The following is a 21,914-nucleotide window of genomic DNA, read 5'->3' as shown; positions in this document are numbered from 1 at the left end:
AATCATAAAGGAACTCCTTTGGCCACCTCATGCGAAGAGTTGACTCATTGGAAAAGACTCTGATGCTGGGAGGGACTGGGGGCAGGAGGAGAAGGGGATGACAGAGGATGAGATGGCTGGATGGCATCACCGACTCGATGGACGTGAGCCTGAGTGAACTGCAGGAGTTGGTGATGGACAGGGAGGCCTGGTGTGCTGTGATTCATGGGGTCACAAAGAGTCGGACACGACTGAGCAATTGAACTGAACTGAACTGATGGTGAAGGTGAAAAAAATAAAAAGAATTAAAATAAGTTCTCTCATATACACTGAAGGGAATATAAATTAGTTAATTCTATTGCAGGAAAATTGACAGTTCATGTAGAAATCAGCATTTGTCATATTCTTTGAATCAGGACTTCAAATTCAAGGATTTTATCCTAAGAGAGTAGTCTTGAACTTGCATAACAGTTTGTCACTGAGGCTATTTGCTTCAAGGATGTGTATAATAATGAAAAACCAGGAATAACTGTAGTAGTCTCAAATGGGGATTAATTAATGGAGTTAAGTGATATTATGAATGGAATATTACTCATTAAAATAACTATAGAAAAATCTAATGAGAGAATATATTATTAAGGAGAAAAAACAGGTTATAAACTAAGTATAGAAACTCTTTAAATTAAAAATGAGAACATATTTATGCATTTGCATAGAAAAAAATGAATATATATGCATTCATATGTGTGTATATATGTCAATAGTGAATTGTATGGATAGATCATTTTATTTTTGTGCAATAAGTATTTTCCATTATTTTCTAAAAGGAACATGCACTTCTTTGATAAAAAGCACTTATTCCAAAAAAAACCCAACAACAACAACAACAAAAAATCTAAACACAATTCACATTCAACTTTCCTTAAGAAGGTTCTTAGATGGAGGACAAGATCAAAAACAAAAGGTAGTATTTACTACATGTTCAAATCTGCTGCTATGAATGCAAGCGAAACAATTGTCATTGAGGAGGGTGATTTGGACGAATAAGAGGAATTTGCTTGCAATAAGGAAGCCCTTGGAAGGCATTCTACCCTGTCCCCGTTCATGGGTGGACCTGGGTATTAAATATCTTTTCACTAAGTTCCAGGATGAAATCAGTGTACCCAGAGAGGACACTTTGGTAGAGCCCAGCCCCACGAGAGCAGAAGCCAAGGCCAGGCTTCAGGTAGGTAAGTGTCCCAGGGTGGCTGGGGTATGATCAGCATTGGCAGCAAGGCTGGTGGGTACCCAGGATGGCAAGACAGCAGTGATATGCACAAAACAGGATGACTTCCATTTTCTGGGTATTTCTCAGAATGATCATACTGCATACCCCCAATGACATTCGCTTCTGGAGCAGTAACCACGTTTCCAAAGAAAGTACTTCGCAAGTGAGGCCACGAATGCCCCCACCTCATATTACAGACACCTCAGAATTACCTCGATGCTGGGCTACACTTGAGAACCTCTGCTTTGCTTCCTGTAATTCATGAGTGCAGATTCCAAAATCTTTTCTCAGCAATTTGTGCTACTTTGGTGTAGCCTCAGGCCACTGCTCTCTGCTCTACTTCCAAAGGTTTTAATCATCCCCATGTTTCCCTTTCTTTTTTTCTCCTGCCTTAAAAAAAGCAACTTGAACATGGGCACCCATCTGCCTGGAAGATTTTCTGATTTTATAAAGCTTAACACTTTCTGCACCAGATGAGTGTAATTCTTATTTTCTTAACACATCCTTGTGATAATGAGTGGTGGGTTGCATTTATCTTGAGAATGAATTTGGCTGTTTCTGAATGCCACTGGACTACAGTACCCAGTAAACTATTCATATATTTAGAATGGGAGATTTTCCCCTACTTGCTCACTATCTGTTTCTTAAGTGGACTCCAGAAATATGCCTTCAAAGGATGCCATGAGTGTGAATGACAGGACAATCATTAGCCACCTGTCTCTGAAATGATGTATGACAGAGCCGATCTCTGTGTCAAGGAGTGTAATTCCTCCTAAGTCAGTGCTCCTCTGTGGAGTTCGTCCAGAATGGAGAGCAGGTCAAGGGGTTAACTGACACATCCAAGTACAGAAAGTTCAGTGTTGCCCCATTTGACCAATTACACATTGATAATAGCAAAAGAGAAGGCTAAGAAAAACATATAAAGGACCATTATTGGAGACTGAAAGCCAAGGCATCTCACTTACCTCTAGTGTAGTTAATACAATCTTCTCAACTGAAGAAAAATAAGCCTCCCACAAGAATTGTGTCTGCTGTCTAAGTGCTAGGATTTTATCCTGATGAATAGACCTGATTGTAGAAGGAATCTGTAACACAAGGTGAACACATAATAACTATAACCGGAAAACAATGAGATGCCATTTGATCAAAATCACCTGCTCAGGTTAGAGTTTTACTCTTCAGAGCATTCTGCTTCTAGCATACAGATCTACTAAAAACCACCAACCCCTAGACTGAAAGGCCCTTAAGAGGTGTGAGCTAAAAACAGCACTTACTGGGAGTCAGCATTGATGACCTTTAATGACCAAATACACAACAGTTAGAGCTCACTTCTAAGATTTGGTAGCAGCTTATCACTTGTGTAGCGTTCCTCTGCCATTTTCTATGAATCCCACATGCCCTTGAACCTGCCCATGGACAATCAAATCCTGCAGAGAAGGGGCTACAGTCTTGGAGCAAAGCTGAGAGCCATTATGTCCCAAGCACTTCTAAGACATGCCACCCTCAGGACTACTAATGACCTAGAGAGGGACCTTTTAGGGAATGCCTCGGAGTCTGTCCATTTAATATGCAGCTGAGGGTAATTATTTCTATGTGCATGTATTTCTTTTCTTTCCCTGAGAGCTTTCTGCTCCCCAGACCTCTCTTTTTGGCTCTAGTGCTTACCCCAAACTAACGCGATCTGTCATGTGTGCTTAGCCAACACTGCTATCTACCAGGCTGCACAATTTTAAAGGAAGGATTTATGCCCTGTCCATCCAGCTAAACACTTTCTAGCTAGGATAGTGGCTTTTATGTACAGACACACCTCAGAGATACTGTGGGTTCTGTTTCAGACCACTGCAATAAAAATGAATATCACAATAAAGTGAGTCACACAAAATTTGTTTGGTTTTTCAGTGCATCCAGAGGATTCCCAGGTGGCACAGTGGTAAAGAATCTACCTGCCAATGCAGGAAATGCAAGAGACACAGATTCGACCTCTGAGTCAGGAAGATCCCCTGTAGAAGAAAATGGCAACCTACTCCAGCATTCTTGCCTGGAAAGTCCCATGGACAGAGGAGACTGGTGGCTACAGTTCACAGGGTCACAAAAGTCAGACACCACTGTGTACCACCACCACCAACAGTCCATCTAAAAGTTACTTTGGCACTATAGTCTATTAAGTGTACAGTAGCATAATGTCTGAAAGCACAACGTAAATACCTTAATTAAAATACTTTATTCGAAGTAAAAAAAAAAAATGCTAACCATCATCTGGCAACACAGGCTTGTGACAAACCTTCAATTTGTTACCAAAGAAAAAAGCATCTATGAGGCACAAAAAAGCAAAGTAAAATAAATGAGGTATGCTTGTAGTAGCTATTTAATAAATAAAAGTCAAATTGACCACAGCCATCTGAAGCCACTGAAGGAATATTATCATTTTCACTAGCAGTATAGCTCAACAGTTAAGCACAGAAAAATGGGAGTCAGACCAAGGTAAGAGTCTTGGCTCTACAGTTTACCAGCTGTGCTTCCTTGAACAAGTTACTTGATCTCTCAAAGATTCCATCTCCTCAGTTATAAAACAGGGATACAGTTCTAACATCATTGTAAGGTTGTGATGAAGAGCACATAAGTGCTTCACACAATGCCGAACACATGAGATGTTTAACTGACAAAGAAATTATTACTACTACTACTGCTATTGACTTAGGGTGATGATATGAAAAGTTGGACCAATCGCTTAATGTTTGCCTGTGAACTTGCTTGGGTCTGGAGCTCTGAAATGTACTTCCTGGTTGTCTGGTGAGTTACCTTGGCTTGCTCCCTATCTTCACTTAAAGCCCAAGGTCTATTTCATTTGTAGAGTCTACATTCTTAGGGGAGATTTCTTGTGATTAGCAAGTGCCCTTTTGTGCTCACCTCTTTCTGCATGCTTGCTTCCCTAATATGTAACTAATCAGAGAGGCATGGGAGCCTGGACTGAAGCAGGAATGCTCCACTAGCTGTTTTAATAAGAAAGTTACCCATGACATCGTGACTAAGACTACATCTGAATTTCCAGTGGAGGGAAGGAAGTAGGAACATATTTTTTTTTTCAAGACCACTTCTACAGGGAGCCAGAGAACTGTTTCACAGTACCTACATAAGGACAAGCTCACTTGCAATGTCCACAAGCAGATACTAAATCTGAAGCCCCAGTTATATCTGGATTCTCAACACTGAAGCAGCATGAAGGCAACAGATAGTGGAGAAAAATATTTGCCTGAAATCAGAGCTCAAGGTCAAGGGGAAATAAAATATCCTTGAAGAAGGTAGAGAAACCGTTCAGATCATCGATCCCTGATAAGCCAAAGAACATTTAATTTTATTTACTGAGAAAATTGCCCAGATAGCCAAAGAAAGATTAGAAAAAAATTATCCTTCTGAATTTTCATAACCATGCCCTCTTCTGAGTGTCAGTGGTATTTGCTAAGAGTCATACAGGTTGACACTTCACTGTTTTATTGTGATGATGAGGAACCAGTCCATTAGAAAAATGTCAAAAGCTATCATCACTTTGTGGTCTCCAGAAAACTGAGTAGACTGTGGTTATGAAGGCAGAATGGTATATCATACATGAGCCTATCAATACATCTCCTCTCTTATATAAGCCACATCTTGCTGTTACTATATCAAGTGAAATATATTCTACCCGTCTGTGCATACACGTGTCTGACAGCAGTCTGCAAAGTGCTCTGGAAGATAATTCCAATTGATTGAAAAGACAGAGTTCCAAGTTTTAATGGCATTTGGCTATTGGTTATTAATCTGCTTGTCCTGAGAGACAGGTATGGGAAAGTGATAAATTAATTGCAATTTGGCCAGATTGTTCAAAGTGGCAGAACCCAGTGAAGTCTTAATAAAAGGTCATGCATGGTAACCGAACTAATGGAATCTACCAAGACAGATACAGGAAAAGCAACAGTAAGCTCTCTTGGTGACATGACAAGACTATATGCAAATAAAAACATCTGAGCTGTTCTAAAACAGGAAATGAAAAATGGTAACATAACAAAAACATTTCCCAGAGCAGACTTTTGGGCTGGGTGCCAGTTCTTTAAAAACCATTGTCAATGACAGTTCAGTCGTCATTCAATATGGAGGCAGCTGTGCAGACAGACTGCATATGAGAGGAAAATGCCAACGAGTTTGAGTGGGTGCACAATGAAAAACAAAACCCCCAGCATCAAGCCAAAATGTTGCTTCAGAAGGTGAAATGCTTCTGGAGAATCAACTCTGGCGAAATGGCAGAGATCAGACCACCACAGTTCGGTACCCGGAAACCACTCCGTTTCAAAGACAAACTCCCAACTTATTCATATCAAATTCATGAGAGCGTGGGTACACAGTTGGAGAAATTACGGCTGGTATTTTTCATTCCCAAATTTCCTTTAATGAGCATGCATCTTTAAAAAAAAAAAATCAGAGGAGGAAGGAAAAGGGCAACATGGAAAAGAATCACATCTATCACTTTGTTAGGCCTTTCATGAGTGAATGTTTTTAGGCATGCACCTAGGGAGAACTCCACTAGGTCACACGTTCTTCTCCTACTTCTGAGGTCCCAGAGGCCTTGGAGATCACAGATATGAATACCAGACACAAGGCATGTTTTAGAAGCTGTGTTCAACTTGCCTTGCTTAATTGATGGCTCTCTTTGGTTACAGATACTTCACCTGTGACTTTAGGGAGAGTACTCAGTTATTTCACCAGTCAGTTTGCAGGCTGGCCAGCAGGACATTAAAAAAATCATTCTACAAATATCTGTGGTAGTTCAAGGTAAAGTACAATGTCATGAAGTAAATGATTAAAATATATCATTTTAGAAAAAAGAGTATGGCAATTTATGCTGAAGCTAAAGCATCATTGCACAAAATGCCTTTAAAATTCTCAGTGACTGACTATTCCTGACCTGGGATTTCTCTGTGAGTATCATATTCCCCCTTCCCAGGCAGCTATTGAGATGGTCAGACTTTTATTAGGTATCCTTGTAGAAGTTTAGTTGATATATATACATGGATTTATTTCTGGGCACTCTATTCTTTCTATTGAGCTATACTCCTGTTTTTAATGCCAGTATTACTGTTTTAATGACTGTAGCTTTGTAATATAGTTTGAAACTAGGGATGATGATGCTCCAGCTTTATTCTTTTTCTCTTAAGATTGATTTGGCTATTTGGGGTCTTTTCTGGTTCCACACAAATTTTAGGACTGTTTTTCTATTTCTGTTAAAAAAAAAATGCCACTGGGATTTTGGTAGGAATTGCCTTGAATCTGTGGATCACTTTGGGTAATAGGAACATTTCAATAATTAGTAAGTCTTAATTCTGCAATACAGGACAACATTGTTGAAACTTGAAGATACTACACTAAGTGAAATAAACCAGTCATGGAAAGAAAAGTATTTCATGAGTCCACTTTCATGTGCTGAGTCGCTCAGTCGTGTCTGACTCATTGTGACCTCATGGACTGTAACCCACCAGGGTCCTCTGTCCATAGAGTTCTCCAGGCAAGAATACTGGAGTGGGTTGCCATTTCCTTCTCCAGGGGATCTTCCTGATCCAGGGATCAAATCCACGTCTCTTGCATCTCCTTCATTGGCAGGCAGGCAAATTATTTTACCACTGAGCCATCTGGGAAGTCCTCCCACTTATATGAGGTATCTAAAATAGTCAAGTCCATAGAATTAAAGAGTAGGATGGTAGTGACCAGGGGTTGGGGGATGGGAACTGAGGAGTTACTCATCGGTGGGCATAAAATTTCAGTTAAGCGAGATGAATAAGCCTAGAGACCTGCTGTAATACACTGAATTTACCTATATTCAACCATAATGAGTACACGTCAAAATTGGTAAAGAGAGTGGATTTCATGTTACGTGTTTTTACAACAATAAAATGAAATGAAAAAAAAATTTACATGGCCAAAAATACAAGACACCCCCCACCACACACACACACACATTTTCATTTGAGGCTGCTCTTTTAAATATACATCTTAAAGATAACACTAACCCAGACTAGATCATTTAAGCAATGATAACACTAATGGCAAGAATCAGCCCTAGAGACCTGTCTTTCTGAAAATTAATCTAAAGGCAAATATGGAAATGGGAAAGGAGTACAAAGTGGCAGCAGAATTGTGCAAGAACTCTCTGGCATGATTTCTAAATATTACAGAAATTGAAGGGGGTAGATGTACACCTCTTGTCAGTATCAACATTCATGTCCTCCACCTGTAGCTTCTCCTTATCCGAGCATATACTCCCTGGATCTGAGAAGATTGCATACTAGGAAGTGAACGATGTCAAGTTAAATGACTTCATATTCGCCATGACACAGGCAATTTTCTCCTGGTAAAATTTCTTTTATACAGCTGACCTCTTGGATTCATCTTCTTTGAAAGTTTGCACGGGGGCAGCAATAACCCACTGATCTGGGGAAGGCCACCACCCCTTCCTTACCTGTAATAACAATCTCTCATCGCCTATGACGGCAGCTTGGTTCCAATTAATCACTTCAGAGAATGGCAACTCCCATCCATTGCTGAGCATCACAGGGACACAGGCGGCCTGTGCAAAGAAGGGCACCGTGAGTGTGAGGGAGGTGGTGGCAGGGGGAGCCCTTCCAAACAGGAGGGTGAAATCAGTACAAATTTCAATTACTGGCATGAATCCTGGACTGCTGAGGTCAATAGAAAAGTGGGGTTTTATGAAGTCATGTGAAGGCTGTCCGTATCCAGCTGAGATTTTACCATTTGCAAGTTGTGCCTTAGAATGTGAAAACCCCATTTCTATTCTTATAGCTGGTTTGGCTGACTTTACTTCTAGGGAGACAACTGGCCTCGCTGAAGAAATTTTACTGACATAACAAAATTGTTCACCAACAAAATCCTAGCATAAACCCCACCTTGAACACACATGGTCTTGTCCATGAAAATGCTACAGTTCATGTGCAAAGTGCATCATGCCAATGTCCTGAGCAACAAACAGCTGAACAGGACTTGGTTTTCCTGATAAAGTGTTTTGTGGACTTAATTCTTACCGGGTGCTCACCAGGCCAGGCAAACACCTGAACCAGACTTGGTCCCTTCAGTGTGGAGGGATCCTGACCAACTTACTACCTGCACAGTGACCTAAGAGCCTAAAAACACCAGGCTAATGACAACATTCTGGCTGCAAAGAACTCGTAATCCTAAGCAGAGACCAATTTGCTCCATGCAACACACCCAGAGGCTAGGAGAATGTTAGGGATGATATGCTTCCTAGAACCTGTCAGCAAAGACTTTCAAGAAAAGAAAGCCCTCCTATTGGAGGACAAGACAGAACATTGGAAGCATGGCGACAAAAGCACAGATTCAGGCAGGGGCAGAGTGCGAAGGAAGAAAGGACACAGCAGCAAGGAGTGCAGGAGAGGAGGTGAGAGGTGGAAGGCGTGCTTTCTCACCAACAAGGAAGGCTGAATGCAACTTCTGGGTGAGAACCGTCAAGGGTAAATGTTATTGGCAAAAGAGTCCTGAAGCTCTGGGACCTCAGAACTGCAGCGCCTGGAAGAGCCAGGCTGAGAGAGTGCCTCTGCCTTGCTGGGGGTCATGCTCAGAATTCAGAGAAGCCAAGCGGTGACTATAATGGGGACAGAACAAGTTTGATTGTGGGAAATGCCACTCATGAGCCATCTTCACTGCTGTTGACACTGGCTTCCAAGGAGGAGGGGTGAGCCTCCATGAGGAGCTCGGCTCTGCTGCCTGGTGGGCAGTCAGATCTACTCTCTGTTTGCAAGCCTATCTCTGAGAACCCACCTTCCCTTGAGATTCCCACTGCATCTCCTCATGTCCAAAGGCAGGGTGTAAATCCTCCTTCTGCCCCCCACGCATATAAAAGGTTGTAGATTTTCTTGGGAAAGTAGATTTCAGGTGTTCCAGGCAAACCGTGCGTTTGGTTTAGATCCCAGGAGATGTGTTAAGGTGAACCTTCCTCCCCTCACCCCACCCCCTGTCTGACATCAGTTCTCCACTCTGTTCCGGGGATGATCAGGGTCTCTTACCTGCAGAGCCTCCAGGAACCTGAAGGACCCAAGCCTGCGACCACGAGGAACCAGACAGAAAGTGGCATTGTGCAGCATTTCCCGATAATCATATCTAGAAGGAGAAGAGGCGCCATCAGCAAATAAAGACCATTAAGAATGGGGGCGGGGTGAATGGGCACACCTAGGGTGCGTGAAGCCACCCATGGCAACTTGGGTGGTACACAAGCCAGCCCCACTTTTCCAGGGGGAAGGTAGGAAGGGTTGCTGCTTGAGGAAGGGAAATGTGACCCTTCCCACTGGACAAAGCAATTAGGGTCTTGTGCAAACAATACGTAAAAGACAAGTCTGATGGTCTCAGTGACATTTTGGCTCGCTCAGCCTTTACTTCGCAAATCAGGTTTTTTCATGTCTTGGCAAAAACAGGTTGCCTTCATCAGCTTAAAAAAATAATCACTGCTAGTTGTTCTTTTATAATGCCATATCATTTAGGAACTTGAAGACTGCTCTTGTTTCCTACCTACCCCATAAACCATGCTATTAAAATCTACTCAGGAAACCTCCATTCTGAGCGCAAAACATTTATTTTCTCCTTCAAGCTGGAGTTTCTACTTTTAACCAAGAACATTCGGTTACCCCAGACAAACACTCCTGTGTAAGAATGGTTGGCATGGAGGAAAGAGAGAAGGAGCCAGCCCAAGAAACTGGGAAAGAGAAGAAATAACAAGAAAAGAAAAAATACTCAGGACTGTGGGAAACTGGGCAAGAGATGAGATGATCGTGTCTTTTACTCAAATACCACTGAGCCAGCTCACATTGTTATTGCACTTGAGAAAAATGCAAAATAAAACAGGAATGTCACCTGTCTCTCTCTGTCAGTGGAGTGCAGGGAAAGAAGGCTGGCACTTGAAACATGATTTCCACAAACTCGGTCCTAAACACACAGTTGAAAGTTCCCTCAGAGTTGAAGCAAAGTTGGCAAACTGGAAATGGCTCATGTCCTGGGAAGGCCTAGCTTCTCAGGGCTAGGATGAAATCACAGTAGTATGAAATCACTCTCGTTTTTCAAGAACTTCCCGGGCTCGGCAGACAGGTGTGACTTTGACAGTAGCATATGTCACTGGCATTTTCTGACTCTAATAGTCTAATTTAATCATAGCCTGAAGGCATTGGATTCTTCCCTCCTCTTTGGGGGATACTGATATATACATTTATATTTTTAAAGTCCACATCTATTTTTATAATCTTACACAAACTAGGCATATGGGAGTAAGCCAATTTTCAATTATAAACCCATCATTAAGAAGAGACATCATGCAAAGGACCATTAGCTTAAACAAGCGTGTACAACTAATTTGCGCAAGAAAAGGTCACCATGAATGGATTATCTTCATTGAGAGTAAAAATTTTAAAAAAGAAAGAAAGAAAAAAGAATATCCTTGCTGCATTAATTAAACTATAAAATAGACTTCAAAGTGGAAATGTTTTTAAGAGGGCTCAAATTTAGCTAAATGAAAAAAATATTAAATTATGATAGTAATGGCTTCTCTTTTCCTCACCAAACACAAGGAAATAATTGACAAGGATCTCAGGCTCAACTGTTGATAATGTCTGAATATCTACCTAATCAATGGAGACCAGGGAAACACACACACACACACACACAATGTATGTATAAAGTTTAAACTGAAACTTTTTTAATATAAAAAGGTCAAATATACTTGAGGCTACAGCAAAGTTTAATAAATACCCAGAATAGAAACCCCTAAGGGGCTGGAACAGAAGGCCCTACCTCCTCATCATTAGGCTGCTAAAAATGTAAAACCCTATTAATGTTCTGGATTGTAACAAGTTTCAAAGTTTTCAGCTGCAAAATTTACTTGAGGGAAGGAGCAGAGGGAGAAGAAAAGCAGAAAACTTGTGGAAAAACTCAAATGACAGTTATTCAAGGTGTGGATTTTTAAGTGGTTGTAGAGAGGGATTTGCTGATGTATGGAATAAAGCTTCATGATTGAAGCTAGTGTTCATTCACACAATAGGTAAGAGGAGAAAGGGGACAAGCATTCTTGCTGGAATCAGGAACCCACTAGGTAAGCTGTGAAGTTCAGAATGAACAGTGGGCTTTCTGGGCCTCAGTTTCCTCATCTGCAAAATGAGTCAGCTGGGCAAGATGACTAAAGATTGTCTGGAACATTCCATAATTATTATTGTTTTTTTAAATAAAGTATTTCTTAAGGTTTTTTTTTGGTTATTGTTGTTTGTTTTGTTTTGATGTGGACCATGTTTTAAAAGTCTTTATTGAATTTGTTACAATATTTGTTCTGTTTTCTGTTTCTAGGTTTTTTTTTCAGTTGTGAGGCATGTGGGTTCTTAGCTTCAGGACCAAGGATTGAACCTGCATGCTCTACACTGGAGGGCAAAGTCTTAAATCACTGGACCACCAGGGAAGTCCTCCCATTAATCTTTATTCTTTCACTAGTTTATGTCCCTTTGAGACTATCCCACTGCTCCAAAAGTTTCCACAGCCATTGTACGCATGTATGTGTGTATGTATGTAAGGGACTTCCCAGGTGGTGTTAGTGGTAAAGAATCTGCCTACCAATGCAGGAGACAAAAGACACAGTTTCGATCCCTGGGCATGGCAACCCACTCCAGTATTCTTGTCTGGAAAATCCCATGGACCGAGGACCCTGGTGGGCTACTGTCCATAGGGTCACAAAGAGTTGAACATGACTGAAGTGACTTAGCGTGCATGCATGCAGACACACGTATATTTCATAGAAATCTGCTTGTATATACAATGTGCAATGTGTGTATTTATACTGACATACAGAAACATAAGCACATACAACTTAAAACAATGATTTTCCTATTTCTAACCATGCTCAGCCCATGAACCATTGTCTCTAGTGACAGTGAGCCTATGAATGACTGTGTATAACAACTGGAGAAATAATGACGCCTGCAAGGGGGATGACGGTCCTAACAGAACCACATGAATGTGTGGTACTCTCCCCACTCAGCTCTTTGGTCTGCTCATATGCCCACATCTACCTCCTTCTAAGAGCTTAAACTCATTCATTTACAAAGTCATTCTTTCAGGAAATACTATGTTCCAAGCATTGTTCTAGTCCTGGAGAAGAGGATTCTCCTGCTGCTAGACCCTACCAAAGCCTCATCAGATAACTAAAAAAGGCTGACGAGGATTTCAGGGGTAGTATCTCCCTGAGGGTAGGTGTTCTAAGTATACTGTGGAAGGCTGGCCTTCCAGAATGACACAGTCAAGAATTCTGTGGATGCTCCTTCCAGCAAAAACACCAATTTACCTGATACAAATTATAAGAACATTCACTGAAAAAGTTGTTATGCATGAACTTATTTACAAAACAGAAACAGACTCACAGACTTAGAATGACCTTATGGCTACCAGAGGGTAAGAGTTGGGGAAGGGGGGCATAGTTAGGAAGTTTGAGATGACATGTACACACTGTTGTATTTAAAATAGAAAACCAACACGGACCTACTGTATAGCACAGGGAACGTGGCTCAATATTCTGCAATAACCTAACTGAAAAAAGGATTTGAAAAAGAATAGATACGTATGTATGTCTAACTAAATCACTTTGCTATATACCTGAAACTAACATATTGTTAACTAACTATGCTTCAGTATAAAACATAAAGTTTAAGAAAGAACATTCATTGACAATTTCTGGAAATTGTCCTAAGAGCATCATGACAAGTGGAAAACCATTTGCTCAGGAAAATCTACCAAATCTCAGCAAGAACTATGAGTGTCTAGGGGATCTGAGCCAAGATCTGCTCCATTACCAACCCTCACTAGCTCTGCCTTATAGAAGCTCTAATGTAGGTGAGTATAGCTGAGAAGACTAGGATCCCTCTACCTCAGCTCTCATCAAGAAAGTGAAAAGACAACCTATAGAAAAGAAAACAAATATTTTCAAATTATCAATTTGGTAAGCGGCTGTATCTACCAAAGGTAAAGAACTCTTGCAAACCAACAATCAGGACAAATAATTCAATTTAAAAATAGGCAAAGGCTTTGAATAGATATTGTTCCAGAGAAAATATGCCAAGTGCCAATAAGCACATGAAAAGATACTTAACCACTAGTCATTAGGGAAATGCAAATCAAAACTATGAGATATCATTTTACGCCACAAAGATGGCTATAATCAAAAGGACAGATGACAATAGGTACTAATGAGAAACCGGAATATAAATCTCATATATTGCTGGTGGGAAGGTAATATGGTACAGCCCCACTGGAAAAGAGTTTGGCAGTTTCTTTTAGAACTAAAAATGAGCTTAGTGTATGACCCAGCAATTGCACACTTGGGCATTTATCCCAGAGAAATGAAAATTTATTTTCACGCAGAAACTTGTCCACGAATGTTCACAGTTTTATCCTTAATAGCCCCAAACTGTAAACTATCCAAATATCCTTCAATGGGTGAAACATTCAACCAATTGTGGTACATGTATAACTTAGAATACTCACTAGCAAAAAAGGAAATGAACTACAGATTCACACAAACAACCTTCAGGAAATTATTCTCAGCAAAAAATTCAATCTTGAAAGGACACACACTGAATTATCCCATTTATATAGCATTAATTAACTAACATAATTACAGGGATGGAGAACAGATTAGTGGCTACCAGTGGATAGGGATGGGGGAGAAGATGGGGGAGATGACAGGTCAAGTGAGGGAGACGATCTTTTTAGTGACCACTTCTTACCTATGACGTAAGCTTAAAAGTATAAATCATATTGAAGTCACAAACTCCTTAAAAACAAGAAATAATGAACATATGAGATCCTAAGCAAGAAGGTAAGTAGATGAGGGAGGCAACTTATCTCAGATACAGATTTAATTAATAATGGTTTTGTTACCCTTTTCAGATGGCCATTAAGTCCCTGCTTATATAGATGATGACAGTGAAGCCAGAACAGTTTCTATAAACAATTGCAATGAAAAAGGGAACCCTCCTACACTGTTGGTGGGAATGCAAACTAGTACAGCCACTATGGAGAACAGTGTGGAGATTCTTTAAAAAATTGCAAATAGAACTACCTTATGACCCAGCAATCCCACTGCTGGGCATACACACCGAGGAAACCAGAATTGAAAGAGACACATGTACCCCAATGTTCATCGCAGCACTGTTTATAATAGCCAGGACATGGAAACAACCTAGATGTCCATCAGCAGACGAATGGATAAGAAAGCTGTGGTACGTATACACAATGGAGTATTACTCAGCCATTAAAAAGAATTCATTTGAATCAGTTCTGATGAGATGGATGAAACTGGAGCCGATTATACAGAGTGAAGTAAGCCAGAAAGAAAAACACCAATACAGTATACTAACACATATATATGGAATTTAGAAAGATGGTAATGACGACCCTGTATGCAAGACAGGAAAAAAGACACAGCTGTGTATAATGGACTTTTGGACTCAGAGGGAGAGGGAGAGGGTGGGATGATTTGGGAGAATGGCATTCTATCATGTATACTATCATGTAAGAATTGAATCGCCAGTCTATGTCTGACGCAGGATTCAGCATGCTTGGGGCTGGTGCATGGGGATGACCCACAGAGATGTTATGGGGAGGGAGGTGGGAGGGGGGTTCATGTTTGGGAACACACGTAAGAATTAAAGATTTTAAAATTAAAAAAATAATAATAAAAAACTAAAAAAAAAAAAAAAAAAAAGAAACGAAACAAAAAAAGAAAAAAGAAAAATGCAGTAAGAATGACATGACCCTGTATTTAGCCTAGAAACCAAAACCATTCTGCAGCCGTAATAATTTTCTCCTTAAAGGTGTATTGAATAATACATGGGATACACCCCATTTAAAATGGGCCCTATAATAATGCATAATTGAAGTCCCTCCCCTCCATATGAAACACATTCTTCTTTTCTTTTTTGGCTGGCAGCAATTCAGTGCCACCAGGAAGTGGGTGGAGGGCAATGTGGCATTAGTGCTGGGGTCCTCATAGTACACTCTTCCAACTATAAGCATCATCTGGGAAATTGGTAGAAATGTCAATTCTCAGCCTCACCCAGGCCTGCTGAATCAGAAACTCTGGGGGAAGGGCCCGGAATTCCATGTTTTAATAAGCCCTCCAGGTAATTAAGATGGACCCTGAATTTTGAGAACCACTGGCATGGTAGTGAAGAGCTTAGTAATTAAGAGCTTAGTGGTTAAGCAGCTTTAGACACAGCCAAGCCTGGGTTCCACTTTTATCTTGGCTATTCACAAACTGAGTGATCTTGGGAAAAGTTATTTAATTTGTCTAGATCTTAGTTTCCTGGTTGGCAAAATGGGGATAATACTTTTACTGGGAGGATTAAATGATACATTTTAACAAAAGCCTGTCGCACTTTATAAACAATCCATAAATGGTAGCTGTGATTATGATGATGGAAGGGAGGCAACCGGATAGAATGGAAAGTACAGCCAACTTGAAGTCAGAAAGTCTGGGCTGAAGAACTTGGGTTCTGGACCTACCACTTTCCATGTCCTGCGCAAACTGTTTAGCTCCTCTGAGCCTCAGAGATGTGAGGATTTAAATGAGATTAAGTGCATACAGTAGAAACTGCAATGCACTACACGATTGTAAATTTTTGTAGAAACTACAGCAATTCAAGAGGAATAGAAACATTTCAAAAGAGTAACAAACAAATGAAAAAGATCAGATTCCCAAAGACAGTACCAGGGAGAAGTGTGGAGCAGACCCTTGGAAATTAAACAAAAACAGAAGCTATGAATCACAACAGCAGCTTCTAATTGAAAGGATTTTGCCTTATTATCAAAGGGTCCATAGCCAAGGATCCTGCTGGCACAGTGTGCCCACGGGTCCTCCTGGGCTTCCTACAATTCCTTGGTAGGGCTCTGCTATGCGAGCCTATTTTCTGCTAATCAAAGAGGACAGGGAGGAAGTGAGGGAAGCTCGCAGCAATGTAGTCTCCCCCAGTGGTGCTACGGTTCGTCTCAAGTATTTATTTACAAACTAAGGGAGGGGCTTCCTTGGCAGCAAAGGCTCTGTGCTCCCAGTGGACGGGTCCTGGGTTCGATCCCTAGTCATGGAACTAGATTCCATATGCTACAGTTAACAGTTCACACTGGACTTAAGAATTAAAAATAATAATAAAGAAATAAAGTAAGTAAACTTCTATAGCTAATTTGTTTTCTCTCAGCCCCCTATCCTCACAAGTACTTAAACTTCTTTGCTTACCCCCAGGGTGGAATCACATTTCTGAAGGAAAAAAAGAAAGAACACAAAAACAGCTTAAGACTGTTGTAGTTAAAGTGCTGTGGGATATGGGAAATAAGCTTTCTCAGCATCTCCTCTGTACTTTCTCTCATTCATTCAGCAAACATTAGCTGAATGCCTACCATGTGTCAAGTACCGTTCAAGGAACAGTACTTCTCTAGGGAGAAGGTAGATGTGTTATCAAATGATTGTCATTTAGTGAGGGATATGGGAGGATGGAGGCAAGGATGCAGAGAAGACCAATGACAAGTCACCACTTGGCTCTGGTGGGAACAGTTAGAAGGAGGCATGTTTCCTGGAGGAAGGGAGACTCTGAGCCAAATATTAAAGGAAGAGAAAGACCCAGTCTGGGGCTTTCCTTGTGGCTCAGTGGTAAAGAAACTGCCTGCCAATGCAGGAGGCATGGGTTCAATCACTGATCTGGGAAGATCCCACATTCCACAGAGTGACTAAGCCTGGGAGCCCAACTGCTGAGCCCATGTGCTGCAACTATCGAAGCTTACACACCCTAAAGCCCCTGTTTCACAAGAGAAGTCACTGCAATGAGAAGCCCGCACACCACTAGAGAGTAGCCCCCGCTTGCTGCAACTAGAGAAAAGCCTGAGCAAAGCAATGAAGACCCAGCACAGCCAAAAGTAAATAAATAAAAGTAAATTAAAAAAAAAAAAAAGAATCAGTCTGGCAAAGAGCTGAGAGGAGGCCATGGGCATTTCTGGTGCTGGAGCTAGCAGAGGGGTGAGATAGTGAGATAAACTGCCCACAGTGTAGGGTCAGGGGTGGGGAGGGGCCAATGAGGCTGCGGCACCCTTGGAAAGATAACACGTGATAACTGTGGGACCTCAGGCATGACCCAGTGTGGGTGGTCATGAGCCTCTGAACAGCTCAATGACCTATCATGGAAGGAACTCTTAGGTAGGACTTGATATCAGCCAACTCGACAGGCAGGCACGGAGTTCAGAGGGCCCCATAACCTTGCCAATGCAGGTCCTCTCGAAGGAGGCATGAGGCTCCAGCTCCAGGCTTTTTTATTCTAAAGGGCCTTTGCTCTCCACTGCCTTCTGGGGTGGTTCACACAAATGCAGCTTCTGACACAGTGACGTCCTCAGCGGTTCACCTAGTTTCAAGCACTGGCAATAGACAGCCCCATTTCAAGGGACTCTTTCTCCCCTACTCGAAATTCTGCCCCCTGTCACATCCGGAGCTCAGTCTGAGATAGTGCTCTGTCATTTAATAACTATGGCCCTTTTGTGGACTACTACAGATTTAACATTAACAAATTTCAATTATTTATGAGAAAATCCCCAAATCCATAGCATGTAATAATATGAAATTGGTCTAAGGCACAGATTTGAACTGAGAAACCCATGAGTGGGAACCAAACTTTTAGCTGGAAAATGGGTCCATTGGCCACCGTTTTCTCTCTACATGTTGTCTTGTAAGTAACACAGGGAAAGTATAGGCCTCCTGTGGTCCTTGTGAATTCACGGGACTCACGGAACCTCCATCTCTTCACATCACCTGTGTGCACAGTTTCTGTGACCATGAATGAGCTACTCCACACTCCTGAGTCAGGGAAATGCACGGGGATTATCCCAGCCTGAGGTGCTGGTAACCAGGGTGGCTGCAGACTCAGGGACGCTCAGCGGCTCCCAACAGGAAGGTTCTCGCTATTCGGAAATGGTGAGATTCTAGCACAGGCCACTGCTGGGCTTGAACCTCTGGAGCACCTGGTCAGGCCAAGGATTATGAACTGATTTCTTAATGATGCTCCTCTGAATGATGCTGCCAATCCCTTTCATGCTTCTTGGCTTTCCACAGAAGACCATCTTCTATATTCATTTAAATTCATTTCAATATTGAGAAAGGAAGGAGGAATAGTGTGGGCTCTGGCTGGGGTGGGAGGCACCAACTCTCACATACTTTATCTCATTTAAGCCTCAGAGCCACCCAGGAATTGGATACAGTTATACCTGCTTTTCACAGCAAAGAAGAGAGGGCCAGATGGACCCTTGGAATAAAAATATTGTGTCTGAACACACTGGATCATAATCCCATATCAAGTCTACACTCACTCTATCTCTACCCTTAATACCCACTGAAAACTCAGAACTGTCAACTGGAACCAGATGGTAGGCGTCACCTGCACACACTGATGAGTTTAACAGGCACCAGGTACACCGTGCAGAAGGCCACCTTGGTTTCCGCTCATTACATAGCAGCTCATGGCTAAAATGTAAAAGCAAGTGCCAAAAGTAGGACAGTCATTAATGGTAACAATTAGAACAATCATCCCCCCACTGATTAAATGCTTCCTGTGGGTGGGGCAACAATCTGCATTCATCCTGCCCTTTCTCTCTACAACCCCACATGAAGTGGCCGCCTTTTATAGACAATGAAGTTGAGGAGCCAAGGTTTTGTGGGGCTTGTACAAGGCGGACTCTGTGGTCTCAGACATGCCTAGAAAGCAGCAGTAACATGGTGCCAGCAAAGGGAAAAGTAAAAGATTTTGAATATACTGTGCCCATGTCCAACTCTTTGGGACCTGATGGACTGCAGCCCGCCAGGCTCCTCTGTCCATGGAATTCTCCAGACAAGGATATTGGAGTGGGGAGCCATTCCCTTCTCCAGGGGATTTTCTGACCCAGAGATTGAACCTGGGTTCTTCGGCATGGCAAGCAGATTCTTTACCATCTGAGCCACCAGGGAAGCCCACCCTGTGCTGGGGACGTTAACAACCTTAGGAGGGTAACCTGTTATCTGAAGGAGGTGAGCTTTTGGAGCACCTGCTTTTGTGCTCAGCAATACCAAATTCCAAATTGCTCTGAGATAAATGCAATTCCAGGCCACGTTAGTCTAAATTCTTTCTTTTATTGGAAATAAAGCATTTCTGAAAATGCTAAATAAAGGGCTTTCTGGGTACAGGGTGGAAAGAGAAGGGAGTGATAATTAAGGAGCCAGCAGCGACTGTGACCTCAGACGGATAAATAGGTCCAGAAGAGGCATACCCAGGTCTTGGCTGCAGAAGCTAAATGTCTGGGACCAACTCGAGGACAAGTGAGAAGCCTGAGGTCATTATCTTACCATTAACCTTTCATCAGGCTCTGTGCCATGAAGATAAGCCAAGTGGAGCAGGGCCAGGAAGTGTGTACTGAAGCTGAGAAGCCAGCAGTATGGGCTGTCGAGCCTCGATGGTGACTCCTCTCCTTGGACGGGGCACTCCTTCTTCCACACATCCTTCTTCCCCTCCACCCTGAAGAAAACCTGACCCCCGAGTCCTGCCCAGAGGCCCTCTTGCTGCTCACACAGCACCCAGGCTGACCTGTCCACTGCTCCCTCCGGATTAAGTTGCCTGTTTTCTTTTTTTTTCTTCCACTGAGCTTCAGGAGGCAGGACCAAAGGATCATGGTCCAGTTTCCTCCTGAACCAACCCCCAGGGCCTGGCCTAAGGAACCACTCCAAACACAGGTATGGGGGACTTCTTCTGGAGGTCCGGTGGCTAAGACTACAAATGCTCCCAATGCAGGGGGCCTGGGTTTGATCCCTGGTCAGGGAACTAGAGGATGAGATGGTTGGATGGCATCACCAATTCAATGGACATGAACTTGGGCAAACTCCAGGAGATAGTGAGACAGGGAGGACTGGCGTGCTGCAGTCCACAGGGTCTCAAAGAGCTGGACATGACTTAGTGACTGAACAATAACAGGGACCCCACATGCCTCAACTAAAGATTCCACATGCCACAAAGAAGATCAACGATCCTGCATGCTGCAACTGAGACCGGGCGCAGCCAAATAAATAAATACTAAACAAAGAAACACACAAAAAAGCATAGGTTTGAAACGCTTGAAAAGTTCTCAATGTCCACTGGTTTGCAAAAGAGCTTGGAAGCAATGGAGACACAAGGAAGAGATGAAAGCCCTTCGTTATAACTATCTCTGTCCACCTACTATCACAAGATGGCCCACTTGTGACTTTGCCAGGTCTTTCTAGGATGATCCGCACTCCCTGTGTTCAGCCTGAGCCCAACTGACTTAGATATGGGAAAGGAGTGTGGTTTACATATAGTGTCTTCCTTTTGTACATTTTTCATCCCTTCTCTGCCTCTATTTCCAAAGGCCTGGCAGTTTGTTAAAAATTTTGTCTTCTCTCTGCACACCGATGGGAGAAGGGATCGGGGAGATGTGTGTTTCAGCAGATAATAATAATAAATAATGATAAATAGCATTATTTGCAAATCAAGTTACATGTGTACACAGCACTATTCAAACTGAACCATCGCCTGGCTTTTCTCCATATCTGAACTAAAGAAAAAAACTGGAGAACCTCCTCCTGTCATGATAAACACTGCATCGGTGCAAAGATGACGGCTCCTCATCCCTCCCAAAAAACTGGGCTCACCCCATTGTTCTGACCGCTTCCCTTCTTGAGCCGAGACATTCTTTCCTGCACAGCCAACCTTGGTCAGCCAGCACTTGGATCAGGACGATGGCTGGAATTCCTGTTAGGCTGTTCTCGTCACCAGAGTAGGCACGACATAGGAGCTGTTCAGTGGCAAATCTCACATACCCTGAATTCCTGGTCAGGGCTGAAGCCTTTCCTCTGGTCCCTGCACTTAAGTGATTATAAAATACCTTGAGAACCCAATTACAAACAGCTAATGAAATGATGCTGGTTTCAGCTACCCTCATTTCCCATCTCCTTTGCCACCTTTGCCATTCCTAGGCTCCACCTTCTGACTCTGACAGTCAGAGCCACCTCATTTCTGGGCCTTTTGAGCAAATGAGCAAAGGAGACCTCAGAACTCTGCACAGGCAGAGATGGTACATCATCCAAAAAAAAAAAAAAAAAAATTATAGGACAATGATGTCATGTGATAGTTGCATGAAGCTAGTTGTCTATGGAAAGTTTAATCTCTCCCATCTGGGTACGTAATATATAAATGTACAGGTGCATATGTGCCTCCTTGAGACACAAAAATCTGTGTGATGATGAACAATCTGATGCCATATATTGCTATTGATGAGATCACCCTCCCATGAGGGGTTTGGTCACTGGAGACTGAGAAAGCCCGTAAGTCTAGACTCTGCCATTTCCTTTGGCAGAAGCACAACAGTGCCCCAGAGTAAAGAGCCTGTGAAGCTCTGACTCATCTCTGCCTCTCCTCTAGCCATCTCTGCTCAGCACTGTTCTCCTTGGGAAACAGCTAAGCAGCTATTTAACTCCTAGGTGGCCTCATTTTGGGGAGAGGTTGTGGGGCAAGGAGAATGTTTAAAGCGGCTGATGGGGAAGAGGTAGACCAGATGGCCCTGTAGATGC

General features: G+C 42.3%; 1 protein-coding gene across 3 annotated transcripts in view; it reads right to left on the bottom strand.

Moving 5' to 3' along the window:
- EXT1 (exostosin glycosyltransferase 1) overlaps positions 1 to 21,914 on the bottom strand; it is a 317,011-nt gene that overhangs the window by 31,748 nt on the left and 263,349 nt on the right. For 2 of the 3 annotated variants that reach the window (XM_052651593.1, XM_052651594.1), the window contains exons 2-4: positions 9,310 to 9,403; positions 7,731 to 7,838; positions 2,212 to 2,331 (exon numbers count right to left, since the gene is read on the bottom strand). In XM_052651593.1, the coding sequence (XP_052507553.1) occupies positions 2,212 to 2,331; positions 7,731 to 7,838; positions 9,310 to 9,403 (322 nt within the window). The remainder of the gene's footprint in view (positions 1 to 2,211; positions 2,332 to 7,730; positions 7,839 to 9,309; positions 9,404 to 21,914) is intronic. The other variant, XM_052651595.1, reaches the window with a different exon arrangement.

The sequence above is a fragment of the Budorcas taxicolor genome, chromosome 14, assembly GCF_023091745.1.
Source record: "Budorcas taxicolor isolate Tak-1 chromosome 14, Takin1.1, whole genome shotgun sequence".
In the NCBI taxonomy this organism is placed as follows: Eukaryota; Metazoa; Chordata; class Mammalia; order Artiodactyla; family Bovidae; genus Budorcas; species Budorcas taxicolor.
This window is presented reverse-complemented; position numbering and strand designations above follow the sequence as displayed.